Source organism: Pelodiscus sinensis, chromosome 14, assembly GCF_049634645.1.
Source record: "Pelodiscus sinensis isolate JC-2024 chromosome 14, ASM4963464v1, whole genome shotgun sequence".
NCBI lineage: Eukaryota > Metazoa > Chordata > Testudines > Trionychidae > Pelodiscus > Pelodiscus sinensis.
In genome coordinates this window covers 17,957,555-17,973,034 of record NC_134724.1, presented here as the reverse complement: position 1 = coordinate 17,973,034, position 15,480 = coordinate 17,957,555, and the positions used below count along the sequence as shown (strand labels likewise).

General features: G+C 41.2%; 1 protein-coding gene across 2 annotated transcripts; it reads right to left on the bottom strand.

The window, feature by feature from the left end:
* Positions 1 to 3,162: 3,162 nt before the first annotated feature.
* Positions 3,163 to 15,412, bottom strand: CFAP161 (cilia and flagella associated protein 161). 2 transcript variants are annotated; one of them, XM_075897116.1, is made up of 8 exons: positions 15,313 to 15,397; positions 14,724 to 14,877; positions 13,429 to 13,518; positions 13,016 to 13,254; positions 9,960 to 10,044; positions 8,348 to 8,506; positions 6,258 to 6,331; positions 3,163 to 5,324 (listed from the first exon to the last, which is right to left on the bottom strand). In XM_075897116.1, the coding sequence occupies exons 4-8, from the start codon at positions 13,252 to 13,254 to the stop codon at positions 5,129 to 5,131; spliced, it is 753 nt and encodes a 250-aa protein (XP_075753231.1). In that variant the 5' UTR covers positions 13,429 to 13,518; positions 14,724 to 14,877; positions 15,313 to 15,397; the 3' UTR covers positions 3,163 to 5,128. The 2 variants fall into 2 exon arrangements, with proteins under 2 accessions (XP_075753231.1, XP_075753230.1); XM_075897115.1 differs by lacking the exon at positions 14,724 to 14,877 and having other exon boundaries at positions 15,313 to 15,412.
* Positions 15,413 to 15,480: the final 68 nt, after the last annotated feature.

Sequence of the window (15,480 nt, the reverse complement as noted above, 5' to 3'; positions counted from 1 at the left end):
ACAGTATAACACTAAAATAGAGCAATGCAATTTTAAAAAGAAAATCTGTTTTAAAAATGAGATAGTTTATGCTACTTTGAACCTCTCTAGTCCAGCACTCTTGTCTGGCAACATCTGTGGTCTGGCATGATTTTAATTAGCTCAATGTTCATTTATCATGGGTTTGGCTGAGTTTCCTGTGGCCCCATAAAGTTTGTTTTCAGCCACCAGTCCTGGCTCTCAGTGCTCTGTGCTGTTATTTAGGTCTAATTTACCCCTAAATGTTTTCTAAGGGCACATCTACACTGTGAGATAAGGTCGATTCTACTGTGGTCAATTTCTGGGCATCCAATTTTGAGAAGTTGAAGGTGCATGTCCTCACTACAGGGAAGAATTGAATGTTGTTCCAATTAGCGCGTCCCCATTAGGGAACCTACCATCAACTCAGAGAGCAGGGCACCACACATAGCTCTGTGGTCTGGGCTATGCTTCCAGTGCCCTCTGGGTCCAAAACTCTGCTGTGGTTGGTTGGAGGGGCTCATGTTAGCTGCGTCCCATAAGGTACTCTTCTAGTCCCTCCCCCGTCATGTGAGATAAAGAAGGTACGGTGTGCTGGTGTTTTTTTGTGCCTGGTTGCCTGTGCAGATGCCAGAGCACTGTAAGCATGGAGTCTGGTATGCAAGAAAGCATTGCCATGCTCGTGAGTGTCATGGTGCTCCTCATGGTGCTGTATTTTGTGTATGCATGGTGCTCCACCAGGAAGAGGACAAGTACAAAGCTCAGTGTGGTATGGAGGCCCTGTTTCGGCAAGATTTGGCACTCATTCTAGAGCACCCACCATCAATCCTCTGGACACAGTGGAATGCCAGTTCTGGCGCCATGAGATGAACTCTCATGGGTGGGGTCAGATTATGATGCAGAAATCAGATGATCAGTACTGGCTGCAGAACTTCTGCATGTGGAAGGTCACATTCCTGGAACTCTGCGAGTGTCTTTCTCCTGCCCTGAGGTGCCAGGATACCTGCATGAGACCTGCTCTGACTGTAGAGAAGTGCATGGCAATTGCCCGATGCAAGTTTGCCACATCAGACAGCTACCGGTTAGTGGGGAATCAGTTTGGGGTAGGGAAATCTACGGTCGGGGCTGTTCTCATACAAGTAGTCAGGGCCATCAATAACATCCTGCTACACAGCGTTGTGACTCGGAAACATGGACAACATAGTGGATAGCTTTGCTGCCATGGGCTTCTCCAACTGTGTTTGCACCATAGACAGGAACACACATCCCCATGTTGGCCCATGAACACCATGCCTCGAAGTACATCAACCAGAAGGGGTACATCTCCATAGTGCTGCAGGCGCTTGTTGATCACAAAGGCAGCTTCACTGACATCAGTGTCAGATGGTTGGGTAAGGAGCATGATGCCTGCATCTTACAGAACTCCTGCCTCTTCTGAAAGATGTATGCTGGAACTTTTCCCCAACTGGACAATCCGAGGTGGAGAGATGGACATGCCTATAGTGATCCTGGGTGAGTGAGCCTACCCCTTGCTCCCATAGCTCATGAAGCCCTACACGGGCAGCCTGGACCCCAGAAAGGAGTTCAATAATAGGCTGAGCAGATGCAGAATGGTGATATGTGTTCGGACATTTAAATGGGTGCTTTAGGAGTCTTCCGACCCGCTTGGGCCTCCGTGAATGCAACATTCCCTTTGTAGTGTTGTCCTGTTTTGTTCTTGATAACCTATGTGAAAACAAAAGGGGAAACTTTTTCTGACTGAGTGGGAGTCTGAGGCAGAGCGCCTAGCCTGTGAGTTTGAGCAGTGGACACTAGTGCCAGAAGGAGAGCACAGCAAGGGGCAGTGCAAATCAGAGATGCCTTGAAGGGGTTTTAATCAAGGTCTCTTTTGAGACTCTTTCCCATGGCTCTCCACAAGTTCCCCCTGAATTCCCTGTTTCCATTTAATCCCATGCCGTGCCACACCCCACACCTGCTGTTCAACCAATAAAGAATCTTTTGTCTTGTCCGGACTTGATGACCACACTGGGGAAGCTGGCTGGGAGCACCCCAGAATGGCATCCAGCTGCTCATAGCAGCAGCATGGGTGAGGTGCTGCCCCAAAATTTTGCTCTCCTCCTTCGCCTAGTGGTTTGACTGACTCAGCTCCTTGATTTTTAACCTACACTGCTGGGCGTTCCTGGAATATCCTTTATCTGCCAGGCAGGTTGGGATCCTGCCATAAATCTTGGCATTTTGCTTGATGGTTCTGAGCTCATTTAGGATGGCTTCATCTCTCCACACCTTGATAAGGTCCAAGCTTTCCTGGACACTCCAGGCTGAAGCTCTTTTGTGCCCTGGGAACTGAACCCAATGGGAGCATAAGTACTTGCAGTTGTCACGGTGTTCAAAGGATTGTTGGGGGAATTCTTCTCCATGTGAGCAGTGGTGTGCTGCTTGCATCCAATGCTGGTCATGTGGGACAAGCCATTCTACTGTTCTTGGGGCTTTTTGAGCTCACCAGGAAAGCAGTAGAAGAGGAAGTGCTGGTCAGAGTGGACAGCTGCAAGAGGCCTCCTAGAGGCCAGTAGCACTGAATTTCTGGCAAAACGGTGTCTACATTAGTGTAATTTTTTCCATGCACGGTTGGGCATGTCTGCACTTGCACCCTCTTTTGAGAGAGGGATGCAAATGAAGACATTCGAAATTGAAAATGAAGCCAGGATTTAAATATCCCGTGCTTCATTTGCATATTTGCATTATAGCGCTATTTCAAAATAAGACACTGTTAAAACGCGGTTATTTCGAGAGAAAACCCTTCTCTTGAAATAACCCTTATTCCTCATTGCCGAACTAGAGAGGTTCAATCTGTATAAAATATCATAACTCCATTACATTATAAAAATACTGAATTAGAATATAGTGGATTCATCAATTAAAGTTATACCCAAAGTAAAAAAAAATAAAAGTATGTGACTAGTTTATGCTTTATGGAATTCAAATTCTTCCTTGTAATACAGTACTTGTTTTTCTTTAGCTAACAATTTATTATGTTAAAAGAGATTATGGTTTTGGATTACGAATGCAAACCATGAGAAGCTTTTACTTTTAGCATTTGTAGATCGATTAAGGAGGATAGAAGGATTTAGAGGCTCATTAATGATGCACAGTGTTACCACTAAACCATCAGAGCAGCCAGATCTTTTTATTTACCATCTGCCATTTGGTGTGGTTATGAGAAAAGGGCCAAAGGCAATTCTATCAACAATATATTTGACTTATTGTGGCAGCAAGAGGGCATCTAAAAAATTACACACAAAACAACAGATTCAGTAAGTTGCAAACCAAGGCTTATTTTTGTTTACTATTTTAAGGTATCTTTGAATCTTCAGGGACTAGAATTAACTACTATGTATGACAGAGAACCTTGCTGGGTACTGGAGACCAAAGTGGAAATGCATAGATTCATACACAAATATTAGCAACACTAGTTTTTCAGTTTTGCAACGGGCAAATAGATGATAGTTTTTTTCTTAGTTTCATAAGTTTTGTCATTATTTCTTGTTCTACAGAAAGAATAATTTGATAATTGATATTGGATGCTGGCAGTGGTTCAAAAGTCCTAGGCAGTAGGTTTAAATCAAACAGATTCTAGCAACACAGCTTGGAATCATGACAGGGTCAGATCAGCCCTTCTAGAGTTCCATGAAGTTTATTTTGGTAAAATGTTTAAAAATCAAGGTCTTGTCATAACTTCATGGACATTAAAGATTTCTTGGCAGTTTATAAGAACAGAGATTTGTTTTAATATTTTTGCCAAAAATTTCCTTTCTCCCCTTTGTGCACCAACAGCCTGTCCAAGCGATGCTGCTCTTCCAGCCCAGAGGTAGATGCATGATTCCTGTAGGCCTTGCACTCGGGAGAAAAGCTTGAATATGTGATTCCTAATGGTTCAAAATCCAGAAGGTAAATGTAGTAAAGAACACTAAAAGCACTATTTTTAAAAAATATTTAAGTTAGTCTCATAAGTTCTAAGGCCTGATTCATTATTTTTGAACACCTGTCAATGCTGTGCTAGTGAAAGGAAACAGTGAGTTTGAATGACATAAGATTCTCTGAGTTGGTCTTTAGGTGTCAAAAATTCCAATAAACTGGCACATCTTTAGCTTTTTAATGTTATGGAAACTACCACATATCCATTACCCTTAAAAAAGGAGATAGTGGATTATTTTGAAAGAAGTGGTTAATAGGGATGTTAGATATGGTGTAATTGAATAATCATGTAACCGCATGATATTTTAGTCGTTGCATGACCAACTATTCGATAGTTTTTGGGGGCCAGCCCCATTCTTAGGGAACCCCCTGCCATCTCACACTGCTGCTTCTGATATGGCGGCAGCAGCACAGGTGGCAGGCAGAGCTGATGAGCGAGGGGAGCCAGTTTAAAAACCAGCTCCCCTCACAGACTAGCTGCCTGCTGCCCTGAACTGCTGCCTCTGATACAGAGGTAGCAGCACGGGGTAGCAGCAGTCCCTGTCCGTGGGGGGTGGGGTCAGTGCCACGCAGACAAAGGCTGGTCCATCAGAGGCAGCAGTGGGAGGTTGAAGGGGACAGGCAGACGCGATACTCATGGGGAGCCTCATGGGCACTGGCTCCCGCTTTCCCCCTCCCTCCTTTGCTACCTTTGATACAGATGAGCTGAGGCTTATTGGTTAATCATGTATTTGTCTACACGATAACATCCCTAGAGGTTAATAGGCTGTAAGGACTGTTAAGTTAAAGAAAATCCATTAGTGTTGCTGATTTTTGATATATCCATTACCACCAGTGAATGTCAAAATGAGAAAATTAAGCCATTGGTTAAGAAGACTCCTGGAGCTGAGCTTATATATAGATCACCAAATTGTACTGATCAAATTCTGTCCTCAGTTTCACTTAAAAGCAATTCCACTGACTTCAGTGAGGTTACCCTGTATAACTAATGGCAGATTTTCATATCTACTTATAAAACAAATGAATCTAGGGATAAAAATAAAATGTGAATAGAGAAATTGTGAAGTGCACTCAAAGCTCTAATTATCATCAAAATTTGAATTTTCATTTTGAAAACGCATAATGAAAATAAATGTTTTTGATCTTGGACTATTACATTCTATGTTCCTGCACAGAGTTCATTTTTCTCTCTCTCTCTGGTCTCCTCTGAGGGAGGCTTAGGTCTGTCAAACATGCTACTTTCATCATCACTGGGATTCGCAGTGACTATTATCCAGTAATTCTTATCTTCTTCAGCTTTATGGGAATCCAAATAGGTGTGACAGACGACTTCATATACCTTTCCAAAGTATGACCTGTCAAGAGAAAACAGTAGCATGGCTAGAGAGAATGACTATACATTCCATGCTCTCAGTCTCAGAAATTAATGGTGAGTCTATATAAACTATACACTACTCCTCTAACCATTTCATAAATAGCTTTTCTTACATAGCTTTTGGTTTATTTAGCCATTTTATTCATGCATTTTTAGAAACTTTGTAATTATAATTTTAGAAATCAAAGACCAAAAGGAAAAGTTATCACTGGTCCAGATTCACCCATCTTATCCCAAAGCACTCCAGGGAGTATTCATTAATCCTAAAGAAGAGCAGGTGGTGCTACTGCAGCCTGCCTTCCTTCAGAATTTCCACTGGTGCATAGCAGCTCTTTTTAGTTGGGGTGCTATGGGTCCTCCATTGATATAGGTTTGCACTGAAAACACCCTGTTCCTCAGTCAGCTCTACTGATTCTGGGGGCTGTGCTGATTTACTTTAGGCTCCCTGGCTTTCATAATTTCAACCTCACCCCAGCAGACTTTCTGACTCAAAGGCCTCCACAAGGATCAAATATAGAATATAATATAGAAAGCAGAAGTTACATTCACACCAATATCATAACTTTACTTATTTTTTGTTAGAGTCCATGTATTCTACATGCAATTTTCTACATTATATTAAAAAAAAATTCTGATCTAGGATACTTCCTAAGGTCCAACTTTCTCTACAAATAAAGGACTACTATTGGTCAGCAAGCACATCCAAAGTTTGAACTGAATGATTGCAGACCCAGAGAAGCACTAATTTACAGTCTGGCAATAAATTGAGAGTGTGGTCTATACTTTCTTTTGTTTTCTCACTAACTGTACTGAGAGAACCTGTCTCATTGCTTACATTCTTGATATACTAAACTTGATTAATGAAAAATATCCCTGAATCCCTGATGTTTATATTGTCATAAATTATACTTACCTCAGCCAGTAGTTCCTAGGAACTGCTAATCCCCGATTTGTATGGCAGTGAGTGATAAGGACTTTACTGTTTGCCTAAAGAAAGAATAAATAAGAGAATCTTTTTCACAGACATTTTAAAGACTGCAATTAAATAGTCCTTTTGTTGTGCAAGTGAAATGTTTCAAATTAGTGAATGTAATATGCTAAAAACACAAGGTCTGATTTTGGGTTGTGCTGTACCTCATTGATACTGGGGCAGTCATGTGCTGGTCTAGCCACCACTGTAAATAAGCTGGTTTTACAAATTCCTTGCAGAAGTCCCAAAAGGAGCATTCAGAATAGGTGAATGTATAACATTCTGGCCATACACTAATATATTTCTTTCCTTCATGGGCATGCCCCAGTGCTAGGCACTGTAAGAAAGAGTAGTAAAGCCAGGGAATGGTCCTGTGCCACCAGAGGAATCACAGGGTGTTTCCTAGAGAAGCCCAGTTGGTTTCCACACAAAAATATTCTGGGGCACAGTTTAGAACTGGGGCCTCCGCTTTTTAAAAATAGATTGTTACTGTATTGTTACATTTTTGCAAAGAACACTTTTAATTTATTTTTTAAAGTACAACAGAATTGATCTCAAATTAACTTTTTAAAAAATATTTTTAAAATGGTCATAGAAAAAAGAATCACTTGCTAATTTTAACCAGGTTTTGTGAGTCAGATGCGTCATATAAATATATTACAACAGAAGTAGTGGGTGGTAGTGGAGGAACTTTACTTCATTACTTCATATTTACCTTGAATTACAAAGGTCTTAACCGAGTAATCTCTAAGGATATGTCTAGACTATATCCCTCTGTCGCCAAAGGGATGTAAATTAGACCCACCAAAATTGCTAATGAAGCAGGGATTTAAATATCCCACGCTTCATTAGAATAAAAATGGTTCCGCTTTTTGCCTATGCGGCAATTTGCTGGCAAAAAGCAGCAGTCTAGACGGAGATCAGTCGACGAGGAAAGCCTTTTCCGACCGATCCCTTATGTCTCATGCAACGAGGTTTACAGGATCGATTGGAAAAGGCTTTCCTTGTCGACCGATCCCTGTCTAGACTGCCTCTTTTTGCCGGCAAATTGCCTCATCGGCAAAAAGCGGCGGCCATTTTTATTCTAATGAAGCGCGTGATATTTAAATCCCTGCTTCATTAACAATTTCGGTATGTCTAATTTACATCCCTCTGGTGACAGAGGGACGTAGTCTAGACATACCCTAAGAATTTTGGAAGTATTAATTAAGCTTCCAGCACTTCTGTGAAGTATGTAAATATTACATAAATTTTACATATACACACTGAGATTAGCATCCATGTTTTCAAAATTGGCCACTGATTTTGGATTTCTCCATTTTTGAGAGGCTCTGTGGGCTTTATTTTCAAAAGTACAAAGCAATCACAGCTCCTATTAACAGTGAAATTGCAGCTACTAAGTGCTTCTGAAATTCAGACTGAGGGTTACAAATTCAACTCCAAACCTGACATTCCCAAAAATCAGTGGCCACTTTTAAAAATGTTGGCCAAACTGATTTATCATAATTGCATAGCAAGTCAACTGAAAAGTTATCGTTGGAACCCAAGGCCTTGTCTATACTAGATCAGCTTAGGGTATGCAAAATGTGTAGTTGGAGTCAGCTTATGTTAAGACAAGCCGTGGCAGATCCATGCAGTGAGAGGCTGACAGAAGCACATGCTCCCTTACTCCTTGCAGAAGGAGGAGTATCAGATGCTGGCAGGAGCTGCCCTCAGCATTCAATTTAGGGGTCTATACTAGACCTGCTAAATCGAATGCTAGAAGATCAAACTCCAGAGTATCGATCTTCTCATATGTGTAGACATGCCCAGAGTGCTGAATCCTAGCTCCCTGTCCTAACCATTAGCTATAATTTGCAGACCGTTTCACTCCCATGACTATAGTTCACAGTTTATGCATGGAAAAATTTGCTTTTCACCATGACTTCCAGAATGCTGCAAAGAATAAACCTTTCTTTTAAATGGTTTATCAATACCCTTAATTAAATTCTCTTAATATTTACTATTGTTTTACTTTCTATATAATTTCTTACAGGAACTGGAAATCCTTCATATTCAAGACGAAGCTGTGGATCCAAAAAGGTAGCTTGCCAACAAGTCAGGTAGGAGAGCTCATCTGTCAGAAATACTTGCTGAAGGTATGACTTTTTAGCAAATGTAACAAATGATTTATGGTCACTTGCAAGATATAACTGTAAATGGAAACATGCATGAATGACAATATACGTTTAAATTATTAAACTACTAAGTTATTACAAATAAAAGAACAATTGTTTGTGTTTAGCAATGTCATATAAAATTATATAATATAATTTAAATACACTCAACTAGTTTTTAAAAACTACTTACAAATGTGATTGGTTTTGAGCATAGTATCTGTCTTATTCCAGAGTCAAAGAAAAAAATGGTGAAAAAGAATTGTATATATGTGCAAACAAAGAAGTATGTGACTAACATGAAAAAGTATACACAAATACCTGTAAAAACATGGGGTTACCTTTATACTTCAGAAATGATCTTGTGTTTCTGTTGTTGAAATAGTTGTTTCTACTGTGAGGACTGATCCAATGCTCACTGATTTAAATAAGCATTGCCTTAGACCCAAAACATAATGGAGTTATAAAAAAGAAACTGCTTTTTCAAGATTTGTTGTGAAAAGTCAGTCAGTCAATTCTCATGAATTTAAAACTCTTAACAGACACTAGATGGCTGATGAGCTTATGAATAGTGTGTTGCATTCAAATTGAGCAAGTGCCTTCAAAAAGAGATTATAGAAGTGTAAACACTGATATATAAATGAGATTTGTATTCCGGAAGGTTACTGTGATTATAAAGACACAGGCAAGGTTGTGTCTATAAAAAAAATCTATACATTGCATATTATTACATTAGAGCAGAGTCTTTTATTCTCAGTTCATTTAAAGGCAGAGTTTAAAACATTAACATTCCTGCAATGTTGGATTTTGTGGTGTGTTTCATGACATACTTAAAATTAGGGATGTAACATCTCATTTCATCAGTTAACCAGTTAAACATTGCATTTAACCGGTTAACGGATTAAGTGGGATTCCACGGGTAAGGGGGCTGCTCCAGCCCAGTTGAGCTGGAGTGGCTCCCTGCTTATGGTGTGGTGGGCCCAGCCCCACAGGGCTGCCAGCAGTCAGCCGCGCAGGACTGCCGGCTGCCGATACAATGGGGCTGCTGGCTCCTAGGTCCTGGCTTCGCATGGCTTCCAGTTAACTGGTTACGTGGTAAGCATCACCCGGTAAACCATTCACTTCCCTATTTAAAATGTTCATTTTTTTTTTAATCTCCCTCATCTCAAATCACCTGGACTGCAATCCTGATCCCTCAAAATTTGGTAAAGGTCTCTGAATAGGTGTTGCAGTTGTTCTGGATTTACTCTGATTTAACCTAATTCAGATTCGGGCCCCCAACATCCTGTCTTGCAAATTGGCATGTTTGGCCATGTACAGTACTCTTGTATATGTTGCTTTTCTCCTCTCTTCACATGAAGTGCTCCAAGTTCAGTATAATTCTTTGCTTTTTTTAAAAACAAAAAATAGCATTCAAAATTTATAGAGTAACCTAAATTTACAGTATCGACAAGCACTAAAGTTTTACTTTACACTTGTGTTGCCTTACCATTTGATCAGCAAAACCACCTGTTGTCCCAAGACCAAAATTCTGCCCAAATCTAATTGGTTCACCCATAGAATTTCCTTCAACACTGTTAACACAGAAAAGAACCATATACATTGAAACACACCATATGCACTGATTTGTGTATATATACACACGTGTATTTAGTTGGAATTACTTATCATAGAAGTTGGTGTCACTGCCTCTTATTAAGGTTCCTAGTATCAAATACATTCTAGAAAGAGTTGGAATTTAAATAATTTATCACATCGATATTTAATATTCAGAGTGGAAAATTAGGCTCTCTCTGCTTTTTTTTTTCAGATGCATACATTAAACACACACGATGGGATTTTCAAAACAATTTAAAGGAGATCAGCAGGGCTGACAGGTACTGTGGGCCCTGATGCAAGGTTGGGGGAGGACTAGCTCCATGCCCCCAACCAGGTGGGGCTGAGGGTGGAAGGGATGGGCCCTAGGGCAGTTAGTCCTTAGCTGCCCAGACTGCAACACATGCCCCCCTCTCCAGCCCTTGGAGCTCCCACAGCAATTCAAAAGGGCCTGGAGCTCTGGCCACCACCGAACCAATGGAAAGGAGCTCCAGTTCCCTTTGAAACTCTGGGCCACAGGGCAATTGCCCGTTTTCCCCATCTCCCATCAGTAAGCCTGAAGGAGACTGGTACCCAAATATCAGTGAAATCAGAGGGGCTATGTCTAGACTGCATTCCTCTCGAAAGAGGAATGCAAATGAAGTAGATCAAAAATCCAAATCGCATCTGAGTGCTTTTCCTGAAAAAATGAGGTGTATGGGTTCTTTCGAAAAATGGTTAGGTTTTTTTCGAAAGAACCCCATCTAGACTGCGGGGTTTGTTTGTTTTTCCCCAAAAAACCCTTTTTTGAAAAAGTGCTCAGATGCAATTATGCAAATGAAGTGCGGGATTTGTAAATCCTCGCTTCATTTGAATTTTCCATCTGATTCATTTGCATTCCTCTTTTGAGACAGGCATGCAGTCTAGACGAGCCCAGGGAATTCAACACTTAGGATTCATTGAAAATCCCAATCTATATGTTTAATTCATGCATCTGAAAAAGCAAAAGGAGTATTTCCAATTTATCATGTTGTTTAGTTTTCATATCGATTTATCATCCACCTCAATTAAAAAAAACCCAACCTGCTAATGAAATGTTAAAGTTAGCTCATTGCCTTTGATCATAAGCATTATTCTGCAACACTAAATAATGATTTGAATGATGGGATGGACTGAACCCTCAGCAAGTTCACGTATGACACCAAACTGGGACGGAGAGGTAGATATGCTGAAGGGCAGGGATAGAGTCCAGAGTGACCTAGACAAATTAGAGGATTGGGCCAAAAGAAATATGATGATGTTTAACAAAGACAAGTGCAGAGTCCTACATTCAAGACTGCAAAATCCCACGCATTGCTACAGGCTAGAGTGGGGACCAATTGGCAAACAGCAGTTTTGCAGAAAAGGTTGTGAGGATTACAATGGTTGAAAAGCTGGATATGAGTCAACACTGTCCCTATTGCCAAGAAGACTGTAATGGCATATTGGGCTGCATTAGTAGGAGCACTGCCAGCAGATCAAAGAAAGTGATTATTCCTCTGTTTTCAACACTGGTAAGGCCACATCTGGAGTACTGCATCTAGTTTTGGACCTCCCCCACTACAGAAAGGATGTGGACAAATTGGAGGACAATGGAAATGATTAGGGGTCTCGAGGCACATGACTTATGAGGAGAGGCGGAGGAAACTGTGCTTATTTCGTCTTCAGAAGAGAAGAGTAAGGGGTGGATTTGACAGAAGCCTTCGACTACCTGAATGGGGGGTTCAAGAGGACAGAGCTAGGCTGTGCTCAGTGGTGACAGATGACAGAACAAGGTACAATGATCTCAAGTTGCTTTGGGGGAAGTATAGGTTGGAGATTAGGAAAAGCTATTTCACTAAGAGATTGGTGAAGCACTGGAATGTTACCTAGGGAAGTGATGGAATTTCCTGCTTTATAGATTTTTAAGGCCTGGCTTGACAAAACCCTGGTTGAGATGATTTAAGTGGAGTTGGTCCTGCTTTTAGCAGGAGGTTGGACTAGATGTCCTCCTAAGGTCTCTTCCTACTCTAATCTTCTATGATTCTATATCCCTATAATCGACTTCCGCTGTTATGAGTAGGCTATCAGATTAAAATTGCATAATATTTTACTTTATCTATATTCCCAATTCTAAAATATTTTAAGTCTATTTTACATAATTTATGCTGCTTATTTGCATAAATTTTATTTTTAGATTTTGGTGAATTTACAGATCCAGGTTTTTTGTCTCTAGTTAATGTCAGCATCTAGCTCCCTTCCATTAACACAATGATACAGCATTTGGCTTTTAAATATAGCAGGGAATGTTTAAATGAAAAAAATAGTTTATTTTTAGGTCATGAAAACATTTCTACCCATATGTTAGACTCTGTCTACACATATAACAAAAATATAACCTCAACCTCAAACGGTTTACAACTGAAGCATACCATCTCTTCTAACATTGTCAAGAATTAACCAGAGATATTGCTCAACTTTTAGCATGTCAGGACAAAAAGGCACCTTTTGCTCTTTTATGTTGTTACACAGAAGAAAGAAGGATATAAGATTTGACTAATTCTTATAAAATCCATGTGAGGTAACAAGTTATGTTTGTAAATGCTTTGTTAACTTAAAATATTGTTCTATGACAATAATAAGCTGTAGAGTTTATTTAACTTTAAAATATTTGGTAGTTTATTAAAAATAAGTACAAGTAAACATGATTCTGCTTTTGCACCAGTTTTATACTGGTGCAAGCTCATTGATTTACTACTGATACACACTGGCATGAGTGCAGAATAGGGATCTAATGTGTAATAAAAATTAAGCCATTAATCTGAACTCAATAAAATGTGGCATTACATACTGACTTTCTTTTTAAGCAAGTTCATTATTTCACAAGATAAGATTAAACCTTAACACAAAGGTGTAACTGCTACTGAATCTACTGAATGTAAGACACCAAACCTTAGGATATGAAATGCATTTCGACCAACAGGCTTCACACTTTTCACTGCGCTCACTCCACAGGGGGCTTGTAGTGAATCAGATGTATGTACTCTTATATCATCTGGATTAACAGCCAAGGTTAGATTACCACACACTGCAGGATAATTCTCCATAGGTGATTTATTGTTTTCAGGGCTCAGAAGCATCACAGTGTCTCCAAAATGAACAAATCCATCTTTTGAAACTGATAGCTGCATCTATGTTAAAATATACATAGATTTGTATAAACTGTTTAATTTGTTTTGAAATTATTGTAATCTATCATATAGAATTCTAAAACATAGTGTTCTCACTACACAGGTGCTAGGAATTCACTACATTTTATAAGCACATGAAGCAGAATTGATAAAAATCTGTTAAGAATGGATTACCTGCTTTAAAAGATTATCTTTAAGTCTCTTTGATTTCTGTATTAGTAGTTCTCCTTTTTCTCTTTTATACAAATAATCTTTCAAGAGGTCCTGTTTAAAAGCAAAAATGAGAAACTAAACATAGTATCCAGCATTTTTACAATCACCTTGGCTGTGTCCAGACTGGCCAGTTTTTCCGGAAAATCAGCCGCTTTTCCAGAAAAACTTGCCTGCTGTCTACACTGGCCGCTTGAATTTTCGCAAAAGCACTGACTTCCTACTGTAAGCAATTAGTGCTTCTTGAGGAAATACTATTCTGCTCCCGTTCAGGCAAAAGTCCCTTTTGTGCAAAGCTTTTGTGCAAAAGGGCCAGTGTAGACAGCTCAGATTTGTTTTCCGCAAAAAAGCCCCGATCGCAAAAATGGCGATCGGGGCTTTTTTGCGGAAAAGCGAGTCTAGATTGGCACAGACGCTTTTCCGCAAAAAGTGCTTTTGCGGAAAAGCATCTGTGCCAATCTAGACGCTCTGTTCCGAAAATGCTTTTAACAGAAAACTCTTTCGAAAGAGGCTTGTAGTCTAGATGTAGCCTGAGAAGCATAGAATCAATGTCGCTATAGTTAGGTCAATGCAGTGTTAGTGTAGACCAGAGGTTCTCAACTTTCAGCCTGCTTGCAGCTCAATTCGCCCACAGCTGTGACCTATAAGACATCCTCAGGGCCTTACAGGTAGTGTATATATTATGTGGATACAGCCCTCATAACACATAGATTGCTGCACCAGTTCATAATGGTAAATAAGTTGAGATCTGCTGGTGCAGACACTGCATAGCTTACGTCAACTCTTACTGGTTTTCAAAAGCTGTCCCATAATGCCCCACACTGACAGTACAAGTGGAATAAGAGATCCTGGTGAGGACGTGCACGGCCAACATAAGAATGCACAAGGGCAGTAATTACTGTCATGGCTGTATGCTGAGGTAAATTAGTCCATGTTAAATGTTATTAGCCTGAATGAGATGGGAGTAAGGGTACATCTACACACCAACATTATTTTGAAACAACTTAGTCCATGTCTACACAGCAGGCAGTTATTTCAAAATAATGTCAAAATATTGTCAAGCTGGAGGACTTCTTACTCCGAGTCCTGTAACCCTCAGTATATGAGAAGGGAAGTTGGAGGAAGAGAGCTCTGTTTTGACATATGTGCTGTGTAGACGCTACCAGTTTCGAAATAAGCTATTTCAAAATAAGCCATGCAGTTGATGTAGCCCAGTTTGCGTAGCTTATTTCGAGTTAAGCCCTGCTATGTAGACACACCCTTTGTCTCCAGGGTTCCTCTGCCGCTCAGATGTCTTTCCAGTCAGAGGAGAAGGTACCCACTGCGCTGACAGAGCCCCCACGTGGCAGGTGAGGAACGGATACACTTTACCAAGGTCGGTGGTCCTAGGGAGCCAGGTCCAGGCTGCAAATTCTGGTACGTGTGGGGGAGGAGGCCATGTTACACTGGCAGCTGCATGGGACCTGGGCCACCTCCCAGACAGGGAGAACCTAATGGCCCCAGGCTCCATGGGTACCCAGTGCTGAGTGGCTCTAGGGGTTAGGTCTCCTTCCCACCCACTAGGATTAACAGCCGCGATGTCCCTCCGCCCAGGATGCCATCCTGCCTTAGAGTTGCTGCCCAACCCCAGGGTCGGGGTGGGGTGAGTGTGTGGGGGCGGGTCTCAAAGCCTCAGCCACCATGATCTGCCCGAGCCCTCAAGCCCACTGTGCCACTGGAGGAGCCACCCCACCTCCCGGGGCCCCTTTATCCTTCCTTCCGTAGGGTGCTGCCCAAAATGGGGGGGAGGGAGGGGCAGAAGCGAAGCATCGCTGGGGGGGGGGCAGGGAAGGGCAGCGGCTCTGGTACCTCCTCTAAGTACGTGTCCTCGTTCCAGTTGGCGATGAGCACCCCCGCGGTGTAGGGTTTGCCGCTCAAGCTAGCCCTGGCGTTCATGCTGGGGGGCGGGGCGGGGGGAAGCTGTAGTGGGGCGGGAGGGGGACAGTGGAGGAGTGAGCTCCAGGCAGGCTTCTCCCC

Bases quoted from the DNA above. Each gene is read 5' to 3' on its own strand.
- CFAP161 (XM_075897115.1), bottom strand. From the start codon at position 15,399: ATGAACGCCAGGGCTAGCTTGAGCGGCAAACCCTACACCGCGGGGGTG. The intron at 13,519-15,312 runs GTACCAGAGCCG...GCTTTTAAACAG, and splicing joins AGGACACGTACTTAGAGGAG to GACCTCTTGAAAGATTATTT. The intron at 10,045-13,015 runs GTTTGGTGTCTT...CTGTGTTAACAG, and splicing joins AATGCATTTCATATCCTAAG to TGTTGAAGGAAATTCTATGG.